This window comes from Bactrocera tryoni, chromosome 5, assembly GCF_016617805.1.
Source record: "Bactrocera tryoni isolate S06 chromosome 5, CSIRO_BtryS06_freeze2, whole genome shotgun sequence".
NCBI lineage: Eukaryota > Metazoa > Arthropoda > Insecta > Diptera > Tephritidae > Bactrocera > Bactrocera tryoni.
In genome coordinates, this window is record NC_052503.1 from 70,028,229 (window position 1) to 70,047,927 (window position 19,699).

At 34.9% G+C, this 19,699-nt stretch overlaps 2 protein-coding genes across 6 annotated transcripts in view; one reads left to right on the plus strand and one right to left on the minus strand.

The window, feature by feature from the left end:
• Positions 1–11,913, minus strand: part of LOC120778000 (reversion-inducing cysteine-rich protein with Kazal motifs) — a 62,815-nt gene extending 50,902 nt beyond the window's left edge. The window contains exons 1-3 of one of the 5 annotated variants that reach the window (XM_040109661.1): positions 11,787–11,913; positions 11,652–11,677; positions 7,175–8,100 (exon numbers count right to left, since the gene is read on the minus strand). In XM_040109661.1, the coding sequence (XP_039965595.1) occupies positions 7,175–7,724 (550 nt within the window). In that variant the 5' untranslated portion in view covers positions 7,725–8,100; positions 11,652–11,677; positions 11,787–11,913. Of the gene's footprint in view, positions 1–7,174; positions 8,104–11,651; positions 11,678–11,786 lie in introns of those variants that run through there. The other 4 variants (XM_040109660.1, XM_040109659.1, XM_040109663.1 and 1 more) reach the window with 4 other exon arrangements.
• A 633-nt stretch (positions 11,914–12,546) lies between these two features.
• Positions 12,547–16,021, plus strand: LOC120777861 (alpha-soluble NSF attachment protein). Its single transcript, XM_040109410.1, has 6 exons — positions 12,547–12,817; positions 13,823–14,006; positions 14,069–14,200; positions 14,285–14,431; positions 14,499–14,672; positions 15,391–16,021. The coding sequence occupies exons 1-6, from the start codon at positions 12,726–12,728 to the stop codon at positions 15,538–15,540; spliced, it is 879 nt and encodes a 292-aa protein (XP_039965344.1). The 5' UTR covers positions 12,547–12,725; the 3' UTR covers positions 15,541–16,021.
• Positions 16,022–19,699: the final 3,678 nt, after the last annotated feature.

A 19,699-nucleotide genomic window follows, 5' to 3' on the forward strand; every position in this document is an offset into this window, starting at 1 on the left:
ATTTTGAACTGTATTGAAAGTGGTTATCGTAATACAGCTTATACGAGTAGTCTGTAAACACCTCCACGTTATTAAAATAGCAATGTCCTCCGCATATGCCACTATCTGGAGCTTTGTCGCCCTAGTTCTTTATCAGTTTATTCACCACTAGGCCTTATCAGAAGTATTCTATTACTAAAAAAACCATATAAGTTTTCATGGAACTTTGCATAAATCCTCAACGCTGTATATCGGCTAGAAACCAAAAACGGCCAGTACAGATCTCCGTTTCCATTACGGAAAACTTATATGGTTTTTTTAGTAATAGAATAGACCGAGTTTGTATTCGGTCAAGTGCACTATACTCGGCAGTATTCTTTCAACTTGTTTACCAGTTTTAATGAGGCGTTAGAGGCTAGGAAATCTTCCTTTATTTCATCTACTTGTCTCTACTTTGTTCCCCTTTGCTTACGTCTCTAAAAATAGTTCTAGTTTTACAATTTTTGTTTTTTAATTTTTTAATGATCCGCTAATAAAAGATTCAGCTTCGTTTATAACGACATAAAAAATTCCCCAAATTTAAGCGTACACTGTAAGGGTCTCATATTACCCCATTAACCCATTGTTCGCCAACGATAATAATTCACAACACTGTCAACTTTAAGCCAATTCGAATTAAAAATGCTTACTAAATTCCACACTATATGATGGAAGAAATTTTTATGATATTTTTGAATAATTGCCCAAGCTATGACTGCGACAAATTCAACGCATAAAAAAGCACTTGAGATCACTTCAAAGTGAGAAAATCACTAAAAATAGGGCTGCAGAGAATTTCGCGCAAATACACGCACAACAACAAATAAAAAGTAAGTAAAATGTATATTTATGTATGTATGCATGTATGTATGTAGTTGAATTTATGCCGGCAGCCAGAGGATCTCAAAAAGGAGGAACGACAAAGCAACGCCTCAAGGAATTACACACTTAATTAATGAGTGTTTTTGATCTTGCTCGGTTGTGTATTCATACATACTTATACACACATTATTATGTATATAAAATGGAACTTACGTATGTATGTGTATATGTAGTTTAGCTTTACGTATATAAAGACGAGGAAAGTTTTATAGAGCAGTGACAGGTTTTGAATGAAGAAAAAATTCTTTCGGCGTAAAAACCCACGTTTTCTATTTCACTGTTCACCTCAGCAAGTTCAAGATCCTCCAGCTTCTTATCAGTACGTTTACATAGAAGCCAAAACCAAATTAATTACTAGCTTAATGTTAAAATTTACTTGAGACAACATTGTGAATCTGTGACCCTTTTCCCATAACCTTACTAACGGTATTTTTTATGTAACATTACTCGGATAAATCGGTAGCATTGGTCTTTAAACTCTTAGTTTTCCTTTCTCCAAACAGGATAAGAAAGCGAAGGAAATGGGTCTGGTAGTGAACGAAGGCAAGACGAAATATCCTCTATCAAAGACCAAACTCTATAAGACACTCATTACGGGAATAATGTTATATCGTACAAAGGCATGGACGATGAGAGTCGACGTTACGAGTTTTCGAGAGAAATATTCTGTGGAATATTTATGGTCATTTGACATAGTAAGCGAATTAAGAGACAGCGGCTACGCTGGCCTGGTCATTTCGTCCCAATTGACTAAAACACTCCACTCTGAAAGTATTCGACGCCCTACTCGCCGGGGAAGCAGAGAAAGAGGAAGTCTCCACTCCGTTCGAAAGACCAGGTGGAGAAGGACCTGGCTACACTTGGAATCCCTAATTGGCGCCAAACATCGACAAGAGAGAACGACTGGCGGTCCGTTGTAAACTCGTCCATAACCGCGTTGTCTACGCCAATAAAGTAGAATAATGTTAAAATTTATTTGAGGTACTCGAGTAATCTTGCCATCCTCTAGCATTGAGTTTTTACAAAAATACAAAAAAATGACAGGATTTCTTCAAACTCCGTTGTAGAATGTGCACATGACAGTATTTTTTTGATCTGTCATTAGCAATCTCAATATACACAGAATGTTAACCAATCTGAGCACCCATTATTTGTTGATCCAATTAGTTTTTATAAGTTTCGTCAATAATTTCTAGCTTGAAAATGGCTTTGTGGAGATCCGTAACATAATTGTGTCCTGAGCTTTTGCGATCTCCGTGAATTTCGTGATTGGGCTATGGTCTGACAGTAGCAATCTCAATATGCACAGGGTGGTAACGAGACCAATTTCTTAGTATTTGTACATCCAATCGATTTCAATGAGTTTTATCAATAATTTCTAGCTTGGGAATGCTTTTGGAAAGATCCTTAACAGAATTGATTCCTGAGCTCTTGTGATCTCAATAGATTTCGTGAATGTCTTTTTGGCCTGACATAAGGAATCTGTATATCTGATTCCTCATTAGTTGTACACTTTGTCGATTTCAGTTTTGACAATAATTTCCAGCTTTGAAGGCTTTTTGGGAGATTCGTAGCATAATCATCTCTTGAGCTCTTGGGATCACAATGGATTGCGCTAAATGATAATAGTGAAATGAGGATTCCATTTACAACTTAGAAAACTACAAAAACCTCTACCTGACTTATCAGACTAACCTCGTGCGAACTATTTCCATAATTTACGGGAGAAAACTGCAATAAACAAAACTAAAACTCGACAAGAAACAGTCTAAACGAGTGGCACTACAATAAAGTCAAATAAAGTGATTCGATTTGAAGAGCTGCTATGAAATGATTTGGAGTTGTAGAGCCGCCATTATAAATGAGGACATTATGAAGTGACAAAAAGCTATTTCTTTGGAATATTTCATGTGACATAGAACTTTTTTCACTTTCTGAATATTTTTTGACTTTGTTGCTTTTGTTTTTGTGCTTTCTGAATGCAAAAATCAAGCGGAACAGACAGGCTGAGGGTCTCGTAGCGGCACAGCGAATTTCCCTACCAAACAAACTGCCGCTCCGCCCTCAGATACGAGTAAGTACAGCAGCGGATGACACTGTCACTGTCTGTCAGTTTGTCGGCCCACGCCGCTGCCGCGTTTCCCATATATCACACGAGAGTCGCGTTGATAATAATGCGAATATAATCCCATGTAGTATATGGCGGCTGCATGTGTGTCAGCGACATTTTATGTGACAGCGCGGTGCAGTGTTGCACAATTCACGCTAATCTACATTGGGTGGCAGTGAACATCTCGAAATTGTCACACAGTCGCAAAAGTGACATTCCAAAACAACACACATGTATTTATGTGCGTTTATAAACAAATAAAAAGTCAGAGAGAAACTACGCGAGTGGCGCGAGGCGTGTGGAAGCTGTCGGTGCCCTCTGTGGCAAAGTGGGAATCGTCAGTGCGCACTCCATGGCGGGTAACGAGGCTAAGCAGAACAAATATGTGTATGTGTGCGAATGTGTGTACTGCTCGTTTGCAACGAGGCACAACACAATACTTTGCTGCTTTTCGGATGTGTGCCTAATTATTTCATGATTAACTGTAGTTCAAAGCAAAAGCGAGAAAATTAACCACAAAGGTAGATGCTAACTGTGACAATTGAAGATGTTAGCAAACGTGGAGTCAAAGGGTGTATGGCGTGGCAAATTTGTGGACAAACCGGCATACATAAACACAAGTGGAATTAATCGGGACTAAAATACCGTTATATAAGTTGAACAGAATCGGCGAAAATTTTCCAAGAAGTAATAGTTCGAACAGGTGAAACACCTAGGACTTTTCATTGATAGAAAGATTTCATGATAGAATATTGAGGAGATATCTAGGAAAAAAGAAGAACAGAAGTACTAGCGTTGAGCTGGTTCTATGGACCTCGAAAGCGGTTGGCGTGCGTTGGTCGGCGATTTCTTTGCGACTTCGGGATCTGTCCAGCTAAGCATAGAGCGCATGAGATTTACTGAACTGCTTGCTCTTAGCAAAATCCATCTTGCCGCAGTCTTACTGGATATACAGCTATTGCAAGACTAATCGGCGAACTATAAGGCATAGCTGAAACTGACATTCAATTATATATCAGTTTTAGGTACCACAAACGGACCAACATTTTAAGCTGTTCAAGTGAGATCGCTGTTAGGATCCAGCTCTTAACTTAATTCTAAACTAATCCCTTTCGAGAAGATGAGCAAGAGAGTGCCGGCCACAAGTACATGTCATTAGTTCTACTTTGATTAGTTTGTGTTAAGATTTTTTTTGCGAATAGATTTAATGATGAATTGATGAACGGCGGCACACGTAAGACTTAACCTCTTCTCTCATCAAAAAAGTAATCAGAATTCATACAATTTGTCTTCCTGTCTCACTATATATAGTAGACTCTTTAAAATTCTCAACAATGTTTAAAGCAAGTTCAGCCTCGAAATATATTCCATAATAATAGATTTGTACCTAGAGCATTAAAAACTATTGTCATCTCTCAACAAACAATCAAATTGGTTTTAAGCGACCGAGGCTTTTTCTAATGATAATGAGATATACTTGCTTCAATAGGAGTCTAGGAGTCCTATATCTAAAAACATTATTGGGTGTAACAGTTCATTGAACCCGGTCAAAATTTTCGAAGATACAGTAATGACACGAAACAAAAATAACCAACGAGAAATCCTTTTCAATTACAGTTAAGATCACATACCAGGAAGGAACCCGAATTTATGTTCGGCCAAGGACTCTACCATATATGAGTTTACAACAGCACGCCAGTCGTTCTTCCGTTTCGCTGTTTGGCACCAATTGGAGATTCCAAGTGTATCTAATTCTGTTTGGATCGCAAAGTAAAGAACAAGCAACTATTTAAAAATTAATGAAACTTCAAATGAATCACATCCCATTAAAACATTTGACCTAATTGTAAAACAAGGATGTTTTTATTCACCATTAACGAAATTGCGAAATAGAAGAAATATAAAAAAAAACACAATCTGTAGCCACCAACACATACATATTAATAGAGATATATGAAGTAGAAGAACCGGCAACATGCGATCCGGGTGCATTTAATGATGACAAGGTAATAAAATCGAAAGCGCAGCTAGAAACAATGAATGTTTTGTTTACACAATAGCATATTTATGAATACTAATAAGTATAAAAATGTAAATGAAATTCTCAGAAAAAGTTTACTACATATATTGTGTGAATGTAGTAATAACTGATAACAAAGCACGACCCCAAGCCTAAAGTCAGATTGTGAGATGAATTCTTATTAATGCTATGCAAATGTTTAAGCCGCAATACTGCGCTGCGCCCTGATAAGCACATAAATTATAGAATTGCATAAAAAACAAGAAAAAATGTTGACTTTAGTAGCGCCCTTTACAAATAACAAACTTTTCCATACAAGAACTTGATTGCAATCAAGCATTTTGTATGGCAGCTATATGACATAGTTGTCCGATGTGTATAATGCTTTCAGAGTTTATAGGCCAGTCTGGGATTATAATTCTTGCCAAATTTTGTGTAGATATCTTGGCAAATAAAAAAGTTTTACATACAAGAAGTTTTCATCGGTCAGTTTGTATGACAGCTCTATGCTATAGAGGTCCGATATCGACCGTTTTGACAAATGAGAAGAGAAAATAACGTGTGTAGAACTTCAGATCGTTATCTCAAGGTCTGAAGAACTAGTTCTAATACATATATACAGAAGGACAGAGAGATGAACATAGCTAAATCGACTCAGCTCGTCGCGCTTATAGCCAGTGGTCTGATGGATCATTTATGTATATATACATACGTTAGATATATTTTATAGAATGTCCGACATTTCCTTCTGGATATAAAAAACATCGTGGCAAACTTAGAGTAGATAGTTAGAGTGGCTGTCTTGCGACGCAGCTAGGTCTTAAGGAGGCACATTGTGATACCAGCGAGACTAAAATCACCTCATTCTATTGTCTTCTCTTTGCACCACCCCGTGTTTCTCAGCTTAACAGTACGAAAAGTTTTAGCTGTGCAATATCCGAAACGTCTGCAAGAAATCCGCGACCGATATTGCGATTCTCTTCCTATATAAAGCTTTGCATTCACATAGAAGATGTTTTATTGTCACCTCTTCTTCTACCTCCTTAAAGCTTCTACAATAGTCACCTAGTTTGCTGGCATGGCTGTCAACTATACAGTGACCTGTTAGCACTTCGACTGGAGTTCTTATACCATTCCTTTTAAACTTTAATAATCGAGATGTGCTTTCCTTATTCCATTCATGCCACGTTTGCATACGTTTTAAGGAAGTCAGGAATTGATTCCACCGAGACTAAGCTATATTAATAACATGTTTGCCGATTAAATATCTGAAAGTAGCCAGAAGCACATAAATTCCCTACTTTTCGGAGTATATGGTAACTGTAAGGTAGTGAATATTCTAGCTAGTTCATCTGTTTCACAGTTATCAGGGTTATTGCTATATACTGGAACCAATTGCAGGTTTATCGTGAAATACGATGTTAGGTCCACTAGGAGATCAAGGCATTATTTCACTAACTTTGGCGAAACCCTATGAAACTTTAATGATTTCAAATATATAAATACATTCCTTCTTGTGAGCACACTCCTTTTCAGAACAAGAAAACTTTTTAATTGCTGTGATCTTGGCTTGTAGAACCCAATTGTGTTTTGGCAGACGCCAGGTGATTTTGGTATCTAGTTTTGCTGAAAAGACACTACCTCCCACTCCATTATCCCTGCCGTATAGATGATTACCCCTGCGCCCTTGTCCCCTTCGCCCTGTTTCACAATATTCTCTAGAAAAAAGGCAATATTGGGTATAAAATTTAAATGCAATTCTATAGGATTTCGAAAATCCGTGGTATTGGGTAGAGATGGAACTTACAAAGTATCATAAAATAACCCTTTTTACTGTCTAATAAGGAGGATTCTCTCAGTATAAAAGCTGACTTCGCTGCCAGTTGCTTACAATGCAAGTCTGTTGGCAGCAAGTGTAAAATGACGTTGTTCTAAGAGCTCCACTGATACAAATGTAGTATCTTAATAGCATAATAAAATAGTCTTCTACATGCACAGACTTACATATGTATGTGTGGAAAAGTCAAGTAGAAGACGCAACAAATCTATATGCCAACAGTTACTTATTTATGTTAGTATATAATTCACCGCTATCGACAGCAACTTAGTAATTTTATGCTAACACAAGCAGTTTGTCAACTCACCGTAGGGCACCTTATCGTCTTGGTTGTCATCCAACGATGTCGCCGATGAAGACACGTCGTCGTTCCACTCCTCAGCTGTATTGGCGTACGGCGCTGTAACCACTTCAACGCTATCGCCATCAGCAACAACATCAATAATATCATCAGATGAGTTGGAGTTGCGTGATTTTTTATTTTGCCGCTGACGACGACGATGTTGCCGTTGATGTTGCTGCTGCTGCTGCTGCTGTTGTCGCCGTACGCGCTGTTGCTGTCGGCGTTGGTGTTGCTGTTGCTGTTTGCTCAAAACCAATTGTTGCCACTTTTTTTTCTCTAACGAATCCATGAGCACTGCATCGGCAACGGCGTCCGCATCTGCGCTGCTGCTCTGCCGCAAATGACTAAGCATTTCACGCACCTGCGTCGTCGTGTATTTATCGACCAAATCCTCAACGCTCGCGCTGCCAACATTGCTGTTATCGTTGCCATTGCCTGCAGCCTGTGCTGACAAGTGTAGTAGCGTTAGCAGCACGATTATGGTGAGCGTCAGGCAAAAATGCAGGTAATGCATTTGTTTGTTTTATAACTTTTTGGCTTAAGCGTTTGTTTGATTGTTGGGTGTATTAGTTTCGTTTTGGTATTTTCTTTTACGCCCAACTTACTTGATAAGTTATTTTGCAGGATATGCTAGTTCCTGTCGCATTTGCGTTCGCTTTCACCACGTTCTTTTTCACCGTATTTTCATGGAGTGTTTTATGTTTGAATTTTTTGCATTATACACTTGTGCACTCATTGAATTTATGAATTTATGCCATTAAATATTTATCACCGGAAACGCAGACACTTCCACTATGTCGCTTCTTCAGCGCATTTTATTGCATTTGCCTGCAGTTTATATGCGATAATTTGCGCATTGCTTATGCATTCATGCCACACTATCAGTTGAGCTGCTGAGTAATGAAGAAATAATAAATAAATAAACACTTATCACTGCACAAAATATGTGTGTGTTGACTGTTGCACATGTTATTATATTTCTTTGTATTTTATTATACTACAATGCTCTCCGCTAATTTTATAAATTCAATAGCGCACATTTTCTGCATCAACGAATTTCAATTGTCACTTCTCGCGCAATTACCTAGCCTGTGTCATCGCGTCCTATGTGCCAAATAGTTTTTGTTGTGCATTGCTCATTCTCTACGCATTTTGACACTTGCCCCACTATCTATACGCACTCGCATCCCTACACACACTCGCCCGCATTTATCAGTTTCTATGCCTGCACTCGTTGGCATATTTTATATTTTAATAACATCTAAATTCTTTACAGCATTCGTTATGCTCTCACACATCCATATGCACATATACGCTTGTTGACACTTGCTACAAGTTATTGCATTTGTTGTTATTTCATTCGTGTATTTTCTGCCGGCACACAAACGTTGGCAATATGAGCGCACATTTCCCAATTAAATTTTTAATTGAAATTTGTCGCGGCATATTAAACGCTCTCATTCATTTGGATTTATGTGCGTTTTTAATGACGAGTGTACATTTATTTCATCAAGCTAATAAATTTTGTGTGAACAAAATGCCGGCAGCCGATTTAGCATACGATGCAATGTAAGCGAGTGAATAGCGATTAATTTCTATGGTGATGAACTCATCTCGCTGAACTATGATTGTGAGGATTTAGTGCATGATGCACAGACATGTGTTATCATCATTATTATTGGAACAAATGCGAAACTTTTGACGTTTATGTAAACAAAATTTAGTAGTGCGGTTTAGGTGAAATTCAAATTTCGTTGGGATTAAGTTATAAAATAGTCAGTGAAAAAGTAAGAATTCGTTGAAATGTTGTGGTGGTGACAATGTCATTTGAAGGTCAAACAATTTGAAGTTGCAGCTAAAACTAACAAGTCTACATTATTTGGTAGTGTGATCGCACCAAACCGCATTTTTTCGGGATGCAATGGTGAATTATGGTACGTGTGGATTGCTGCCTAACCAATAACGCGAATTTTGCTTATTGACGAAGCCATTCAAAGCCTCATTGCTGAGGATGATTTTTCGATGAAAATTCAGATTATTTTGAAGTTTTTGTTCAACCCAATTCACGAACATACGGCAAGCGGCTTCAGTTCTAGCATTAGTTTGATGTTGTAAGGATGTAGGCTAAGATCTTTTCGCAAAATTCGCCACAACGACGTCACAGAGATTGATACGCTAGCGGAAGCAATATTCTCCATACTACGGGTACTTCGTTGTCTTACTGGCACGGGAACATTTTGTACTGTGCCTGTGGATTCACATTTTTCCACTAACCCCTCAATTGTTGAATTGACAGGACGATTATGAAGACCATAAATTAGACGTAAAATTGAGCTATGTGTATTTACCCGAACTAGTATCTATCTTATCAGATTATTGTCCAAGGCAGCACTATAATATGTTCAGATTGGATAACTACAGCATATACATATGTACATACTAACTGACCGATCAAAATCAAGTTGTTGTATGGAAAACTTTCTTGTTTGACAAGACATCTGCACAAAATTTGGTGCAGATTATTAAGACAGTGCTATAATATTCAAAGAAGTTGTTCAAATCGGACCACTATAGCATATAGCTGTCATACAAACTGAGCGATCAAAATCAAGATAAAGGACTTCTTATTCCCCTTTATATGTGCAAGAAATACACCTGTGAATGGTATTATAGCTGCGGTGCAGCCAATGCTAACCGTTTGTCTTGTTTTGTACTTCGTTTGCATATGCCCCAAATAACGTAAACAACTCCGACATGTCCTCACACGATTAAACTATACATATCCAGCGATAATTTCACTGTCCACTTCTGCTCTAATACGCGACATCATTAATTAGTCCAATTGACCTCCATTTCGAAAGTCAAAATTTGAAATCAACAAAGCAACAAAAAACAGCGTGCAACAAACGGCACACGGAATGAGTAACGAGCGGCAGAGGCGAATACGGATAGACAACATAGTAAAAGCACAAAGGCAAACAGAAGTCAGAAGCACGAAGCACTTGCGCACACCAACACACACACATGCAATGGTGAAGATGGAGTAAAAAAATGAGGCAGACGACAGCTGCCAAAAGCAAAGTCATTGAAAAGCGGGGCATTTTAGCTTGTTAAAGGAAGTCAACCACTGACAAATGCCAAAGAAATCTATTATGTGCTTTATGTGCGCAGAAAGTAGTAATTTTACTTTGCATGAACGCGCATATGTACTTTACGTGTGGTAATAGTGGTGTGGGTGGTGGCACAGCGTGTTAGCGCGTTTGTAGTTTCCTGGCCGTGTGTGGTAAGCGAGATTTGAGCGCACTTAAGGAAGATGCTTTTACCGGCATGTCTAGGCGGACGCTTTCATGTTTTATGAAAAATGGTAAGCGCATGCTATTACATTACCTTTTTCCCACAGCACAAACAAGTGGGCGGAACTATGCGCATTGTCAACACGAGCACGCCAACGAAACCACGTTGCCACCCCCTGTGAGCACATCAAAGCAAATTCCCACACATAAATAAAAATGCCATACTTTGATGTTTCTAAATTGCACTCAGCGGTGAGCAAGTAAGAAGAAGAAAAAAACAACAACTATATGCATGCATGTGCGCGCGGATAATGACGGTAAAAATACTGCATGGAGATGCAAATAGCGGCACAGCGCGCTGACAAAGTGTAGCCATTTTTGTTGAGATGCGCGCACATTTGTATAGCACACTTTGAGGCGCGCAAACATGATGATCACACACGCGCACGTACACCAGCAGCTATTGTGTCTCTCACTCTCAGCAAATAAATATACTATACATACATATGAGTGTGTATGTAGCACAACAAAGGCACACTTTTAAGGACACCGCGCGAGACACAAGCCAAGCGCGTACCACACAGCCGCTTGTCAAAGGATAGCAGCCGTGCGCCGCTCGTCGGCGCAACTCGTTGACAGATAAAACAAGCAAAGCAAAGAAATCCTCTGTGATGTTGCCGAAAAAATGTACATACAAGGTAAAATAGCGCACACAAAGGTTTTGTGAGAGACGCGCAGGTGGGTAGTGGTCTTTGAGAAAGACGTCAGCACAGCGTATTGCGGTAACGATTACTCGTTACATTAATTATGTATGCATGTATGTATGCTGTGCATAGCAAACAGTCGTACGGGGACGTTATATCAAAGTCCCCGTTTATTTTCGCGCGCGAACGTTGAGTGCAATTTAAAAGAAAAGTAAAAAAAATGAAAAATGGACAAACTATCAAAAAGGAGCCGCTGCACAGATTGCTTTTTGCATTTATACACCGTAAGTAATCGACAATTCGTATGTATGTATGTATGTATGTACATATGTAAAAATGTGTGTTTCCGTACACTTATAAAATGAATGTTATACCGGAAGCAAGGATGTTTGCGCGCGTACTGTCTAAATGTTATTTTTTATTGTTTTTGTTTCTTTAACTCACTTATATGACTTTGCGGAAACAGCACACTCTGCGGCGGAAATGCAACAAACACTTAATATTTTTTTTAATTAATAATATTTTTTTATTTATAAAATTATATACTCGTTTTTATTTTATTTTTTATTTTTTCTTTACTTCTCTTTTTGTTTTAAACACTGTTTCGTCAAATTTCGTATTACAACATACAATTCGAAGCACTTCAAACATTTACAAATATACTCGCGCACATTTCGTTTCCGTCCGTCTACGCGCACTCGACACCCATTTAATACGATTGATAAAAGCCAAATGATACGCTGCTGAGCAAAAGTGTAGTAAAATAGTTTGAAATATATACTGCACTTTCATGCTAAAAAGTAGTTTGGTATGAAAAAGTTTCAAGGCAACACTATTTAGACAAGGAAATGGAGTTGCCACCTCATGTGAAGTAAAGAGATAATTGAAATATTTATTGGTGAAACAAAGAAGGTTTTTAAAACGTGCATATTTTGAAGTAAATTTTAGTAAATTATAATTAATAAATATGTTCACCACTTGTTAGAAATAACGGAAATAAAAAATAAAATTGAAAGTTATTAGTTTAATATACCTTGAAAAGAAATCAAATACTAATCATTAACGATATATGTATTTTACTTGCTGCTGCTGCTTTTTAAAATTTTGTAATTTTGCTACATTAACATATTTTATATTCAAAATCTGTAAACATATTTATAAAATTAAAAATGTAAAAAAAAAATTTTAAAAAACTTCTTTGCATACAAAATCCCTCAACTCGTTCACATAAATCCACTATATTTCTACTGCCATATAGCGCTATTGCTGCCGGCGCTGACGTAGTCGTTGTATTTGTTTTTCACCAATTTGACATTTGTCCTAGCCGTTGTCGCTGTCGTCGTCGCCGTTGCCGTCGTTATCGCAGCTGGGTCTTCGTAGGTTGTTCGTCATTGATTTTTTATTTTTTCCAACGCAGTTCCGCAAACGGCAGTGAAAAAATTTTGTGTCTTTCAAATAAAATTCCCTAACATCATAATTTGTTGCAATTAATTGCAAATTTGTAGGAAATTTGCAATTATGGGCGACAATGAGCAAAAGGCGCTGCAATTGATGGCTGAGGCCGAGAAGAAATTAACGCAGCAAAAAGGTTTTCTCGGTTCACTTTTTGGGTGAGTGTGTGTGTGCACCATACTGCTCCAACTGGAGCAGCTCTTAATTGTGTCGTTTATTGAGTAATTGCATATGTGGAAATATAAATAAACAAACAATGATTCCTTTGTTCAAGAAAAATTGCAAATGCTTTATATATAGTACATGTTTTTTGCGAAAATTCATATGTCGCAAGATTATCGATTTTTACACTTGTGTGAAAACAAGAAGTGATGACTAAGCAGTGAAACGTGAAATTTGTATATTATAAATGCAGCTTTAAAGTGCTTCAGAAATGACTTCATTTAAAATTATAATTAGAAAAACGAAATTCCCATACAGTTCATAGTTGAAAAGGGTCACAGATATACACTTGATCTCATTCGTTGTGAAAGCAAACGCGTTGTCGTAATCGTCGTCCATAGCGAATTCGATTTTTCGCAAGATACCTTTGTACGCAACGCCCCGCCTGTCACCCACTTTGTTGGTGTTTACACTACATTTTTCTCACACTTCATACAAGTTCCTTGTTTTTGTGCGCTAAGTCCTGTGTATACTGAAAATTGTGGCGCAGAAGCATAGCCTTTACGTCGCAGCACCTTTCACCCTGCAGTCAGTGGGCTTACCCTAATGGGTTAGTGTGTGTGTATATAAATCTGTGCACTTTAAGCCGATGTGTGCTCATGCAGGCACTTTAATGGATTGCCTACGAATATGTGGAGCGGCTGTGTGTTTGTGTATTTTACTACTTTGAAGTAAATACCTATAGTTATAAGATGTTGTAATACAGTTTGGAGTATTGGGTGGGATGACACCCAACACTTTATACTGACTTTTACCTTCTTAGAAAAACAAGGTTTGCTGCCAACTTTAATAGTTCCACTTAATCACTACTTAATTATTCATAATTGAGAGATATGACAAGTACGCAGTTTTCAACGAATTTTCTACAAACACAATTTTTTTTTAAATTAGTAAAAGTTTTAGATACGTCCTATTAGTTTAGAAACTTATTTTATTTTCAGTGGTTCGAATAAGGTTGAAGATGCCATCGAATGCTACCAACGCGCCGGTAATATGTTCAAAATGTCCAAAAATTGGGCTAAAGCTGGCGAATGCTTCTGTGAGGTAGCCAACTTGCATTCACGTGCTGCTAGTCGTCACGATGCCGGTGTGGCATATGTAGATGCCTCCAACTGCTACAAGAAGGTAAGTGCATATGGAAGCACAAAATTGAGAATTTTGTTAATGTAGCTGCTAAAAATTTACAGATCGATGTCGAGAGCGCTGTCTCCTGCCTACTTAAGGCGATTGACATCTACACCGATATGGGGCGCTTTACCATGGCAGCAAAGCATCACCAGAGCATTGCTGAAATGTATGAGACCGACCCAGGAACGCTGGTAAGTCACAAAAAATAATTTTACAATTCAGCAATTTTCTTTATTTACATTGTATGCATGTATTAATTTAACATTATCTCACAGGCCAAAGCTGTACAGCACTATGAACAAGCTGCTGATTACTTTAAGGGTGAAGAATCGGTGAGTTCAGCCAATAAGTGTATGTTGAAGGTAGCTCAATATGCCGCACAGCTGGAGGATTACGAAAAGGCTATAAACATATATGAGCAGGTGAGTTATGCTTTTATATATTTATTAACTTTTTTTATTTTAACAATTGCTTTTACTTGCGGTATAGGTGGCAGCTTCATCGCTGGAAAGTTCACTGCTCAAATATAGCGCTAAAGAGTATTTCTTCCGCGCTGCATTATGTCATCTGAGTGTGGATCTGTTGAATGCTCAACATGCTATTGAAAAATATGCACAGCAATATCCAGCATTCCAAGACTCGCGTGAATTCAAGCTCATTAAGGTGAATTTAAATAAATTTGTAGTTGTTGAAACAGAAGGAGATGTCAGAGATCCTAAAAAATATGTACTATATATCGATTTAACCAAGTCCGTCTGTCTGTATATACTCGGTTTTTGAAATATCTACCTGCAAATTTCGAACCAACCTTTTCTCCACAAGAAACTGCCCATTTAGCGGAAACGCCGTTATCAAACCACTATAGCATATAGGTGCCTTACAAACTGAACGATTGAAATAAAGTCCTTATAAGGGTAACTTTTTTATTTGGAAAGATATCTTCAGGAAATTTGTCATGGATTATTGTCTTAAGATACGGTACAATCTCCGAAAAAATTGTTCAAATCAGTCTGCTATAGCATATAGCAGTCATACAACCTGTACGCTCAAAATCAAGTCCTTATATGTACATCTTTTTTTTATTTGACAAGATATCTTCACGAAATTTGGCATGGATTATTAGCTTAAAAAACGGTACAATATTCGAACAAAATACTTAAATTAGGCCATTAATGCATATAGCTGCCATACAAATTGGCCATTCAAAATCTAGTTATTTCTTCTTTTTTTTTGTTTGTAAAGCGTATTAAAGCTTCTTTGCCGCTGAAGAGAACGTTTTTTCCAGTTTTTCATATTTTTTTTTTTATACATTTTCCAAAATTTAAATATTATTTATACACATATTTATTGTGTTAACATGTTTTTCTTCCACACATATTAGGTGCTTTGCGAACACTTGGAAGAGCAAAACATCGAAGGCTTCACAGAAGCGGTCAAAGATTACGATAGCATTTCACGTCTGGACCAGTGGTATACCACAATATTGCTTAGAATTAAGAAAGCAGCCGATGAGGATCCCGATTTACGATAAATTTATCATTAATATTATTAATTATATACAAAAAACAAAGAAAACAAAATAATATTATTCCAAATAGTAAACGTATATAAAAAAAAGAAGCATAAAACTTAAACGTAACTTTTTAAATTCCACATTCACTTGTCGAATATTCAATAGTTATACATACTACATATATATATAAATACTTTATTTTTGAAACATACTAAAGTAACCCCAGTTAATTAACAAAAAACAACCAAAACCGATTTTATTTTATTTAAGCAGTTGAATAAACAAAACTTCATACACATACAGCTATTCTTTAAACAAAAACAGTACAATAACAAGGACCACTACACACACAGACACAACTTGACCACAATAAACACAATATACAGCAGACAGTTCCCAATTGCTAATGTTTCGTATAACATAACGGAAAAATAATCAACATTATTACTATTATTAACATAATGGAATGGAAGCAATACTAGCTTCTTAATACCAAAAATAAACATATTTTATTTTAAAATTTCATATTGTGTAATACAAAAATGTTTAATAGCTAACGCTAAGAATTGCCTTGCGACAATATATGTAGTTAGCAGAATTTAAATTGTATGGAAAATGGAATTTTTGCATAACTACCAAGCGCTACAGCTGCGCTAAGCGTTGGCAGACAAGTGAAATGTTGAACAGAATGTGCGCTAAAACAATGAAATTGTTATAAAATAATTGTGAGAAATTACTGCTCTTACTAACGACGTATGTACAATGCGAATGTGGCATAAAAATGCATGTGAAAGCGAACAAAGCAAATAACGAACATGCAACGCTGACAAAAATATGCAGGAAATTGAAGAAAATGAAGAAATGTGAACTAATTGGCTAGTGCGATACGGCGTGTGAATGAATGGAAATACAAACATGCTTGAAATATGCTGTTATATACAATTTAATTGTGTTTTATATTATATATATTGAACTGCGTTTTCGTTTATGGCATATTTTTTGTATTAAAACTCGTTTATATGCACGAACTGTTTGTGTTTGCTGTAAACATAGTTTTTATATAATATTGTTTTACTAATTTGTAAGTGGAAATCGGATAATTTGTTATTGTATAATAAAATTCTACTTTTCTTTGAATAAAAAAGATTTTAATTTTGTAAAAAAAATAAATAAAAATAAAAAAAAGCTATAATATATTTTTTTCATTTTAATATTCTTAAATGTTTTTTATTTTTTTAATATTTTAAATTTTTTTTATATTTTTTAAATAATTTTTTTATTTTTTAAATAGTTTTTTTATATTTTTAAATAATTTTTTTATATTTTTAAATAATTTTTTTATATTTTAATTTTTTTTTTAATATTTTTAAAGGTTTTTTTTTAAATTGTTTTTCAATATTTTTTTAATGACGTTTAAAAAATGTTTGTTTAATATTTAGTTTTATGAACAATAATAAATAAAACTGAATATTTAACAAATATTTTTTAAACATACTTTTTGCTCAAGGCTAACAACTTTCAAAAAATATATATGTTGCCAAATAAATATATATAGCGTTATATACGTGTATATGTATACTCTTTGTAGCTGTTCGTTACATGTTTCAAATGTTAATTCCGAGTTATAACGTGTTATTTGAAAAAATAAAAAGTTAAAGCTGTAACTTTTTGTGTCAAATTATGAAGATTCAATAATATTTATGCATGTATGCAAACAAATAAATATGTATCACATACAATTTAATCGATTTATTTAGTTAAATGCAAATTATATTAAAAAACTTGGTAAATGGTTTATTTAGTTAACTATATAAATGTGTTATAAAAGCAAAATATAATTACAACAACAACATAAACAACACAATAACTGTGTGTTAGAAAAATAGCTGCATAGCTTGTAAATGCAAAAAAAATGCATGTGTTTGTAGGCAGTTTATAAAAGTGGCAAGGTAGTGAAGGTAGAAGAGAAAAGTGTAGGAAAATTAAATATGGTGTTTGAATACACCTATACATTTACATATTACAAATAATGTAATGGTTTATTAATAACAAATACATATATATGTACGTATTAATGCATATTTCTATGTATAAAGAAAAATTATTTATAAGAAAACTTGGTTAGCTGGCCAAAAATTAGTTAAGCTGAATACACTGATTCTATAAAAAAAAAGAATATATATATATATACTGCACCAAAACTTAGTTTAGAGAAAATCAAGCCTCAAATAACAACTACATGAGCGCTGTATAAGTTAATTAAAACAAATACTGACATACATATTTTACCTATAAGCTTAAATATTATATATAACTGCGTATATGAAGCTATTGCTGATTGCAATTAGCAGACAAATATTATTAAACTTAACTCCAAATATTTAACACATCGATAAACTAAAAAAAAAAACTAAAAGAACGCGCATATGAGCATATTTATAAAAAAAAAATTGGGGAGTAAACTTTGACTTATGGTAACCTATAAATTTTTGGTTTATTAAAATAAACATTACCACTGCGTAATTGTTTGTCGATTTATTTTAATAAAATATAAACGTTTACTATAATCATTATTAAATACCAAACAAAAAACAACAATTTATTTTACGCTTGAATTACAACTTATGCCCGCATATTACTAATCCTAATCCTAAAACATGCGTAAACGCAAAATTTTATTTACACAACCTATCCACATTTATATACATACATATATATACAAATACATATGTATATATAAACTAACCGGCATTTTGTTCCATCACAAAAAAAAAGTACATAATGAAAATCACACAAAAAAGCAAATTATGGCATTAATGACATTAATATAAACAACCAATGACAGGACAACGTCAAAAACTGCTGAAAAGCAAAACAAAGTAAGCCAAAAACAATAAAGATAAACATATAAATGTTAGCAAAACAAAAAACACAAATTAAAAAATCATTTGTAGTGAATTAATAAAACTTACTAGCAAATATAGAAATTCTAACAAAAATTATAATAACAGAAAAATATTAAAAAGTTGATGCCGCGAAGAAAATGATTTATTGTTCTTATATTTAATAACACATAAGAGATGTTTAAGCAACCATTCAGTAAAACAAAAAACACAAATAAGTACTTATTGTAATTACAAAGTAAAAATAAAAATTCCAAGTAAAGTAGTAAAACAATGAAAAAGTAAAGGCATTGTAAGAGCCATGGCCACATAAGCAAAGGAGAGGAATGTAAAAGTTGGAGTTGTTTAGCGAAATGTATAACAGCTTAAGGAAAGAAAAACGGTAAATAATGCACAGAGCATAATGCAGGAAAGTCAGTCAGTCACACACAGGTTAATAAGAGCAGCTATGAAATAAAATAAAAATAATAATAAAATAAAAAACCAACTCTTTAAAAAAAAAGGTTGGCAGCAAGAAAGAAAAAATAATTGGCGCAAGAAAGCAAGTCAAACCATGCGAGAAAAAAATATTTAACAAAAGAAAAAACAAAAAGTCAAAAATAATTGGCAAAAACAAACAAGTCAAAAATAAGTAGCAAAAACAAACAAGTCAAAAATAACTGACGTAAAAACAAAAAAAAAAACGAGTCAAAAATAACTGACGAAAAAGCAAATTATAAACAAAACAACTACAAAAAGCAAGTCAAAAACGCATAAAACCCCGAATTCAACAAAAAAATTAAAGACATTTTGACAAAGACTTAAACCTTACTAAAAACTTACAAAGGACAAGACAAGTACTTGAATATGCAATTTACTGCAGCTAAATATGCGTGTTAAAGTTTCAAAACTATTTCAAAAACATGCAAAATCATGTAATAAGACATGAATACTGGCCAAAAGCGTTCAAAAATACATTGTATTATTCGAAAATCATACAAAACGCACTTAAGCTTGAGTTTCAAAACAGTTTCAAAAATATATGTTTCTGAAAACGTTTAAAAAGCGTTCAAAAATGCATTGGGACATTCGAAAATCACACAAAAAGTGCTTATGCTTAAGTTTCAAAAATATGTATTTCTGAAAATGTTTAACTAGCGTTCAAAAATACATTGTAGCATTTGAAAATCATGCAAGAAGAGCTTAAGCTTAAGTTTTCAAAATGTTGCAAAAATATGTGTTTTTGAAAACATAAAAAAATCGTGCAAAAATGTATTATAGCATTCGAAAATGAT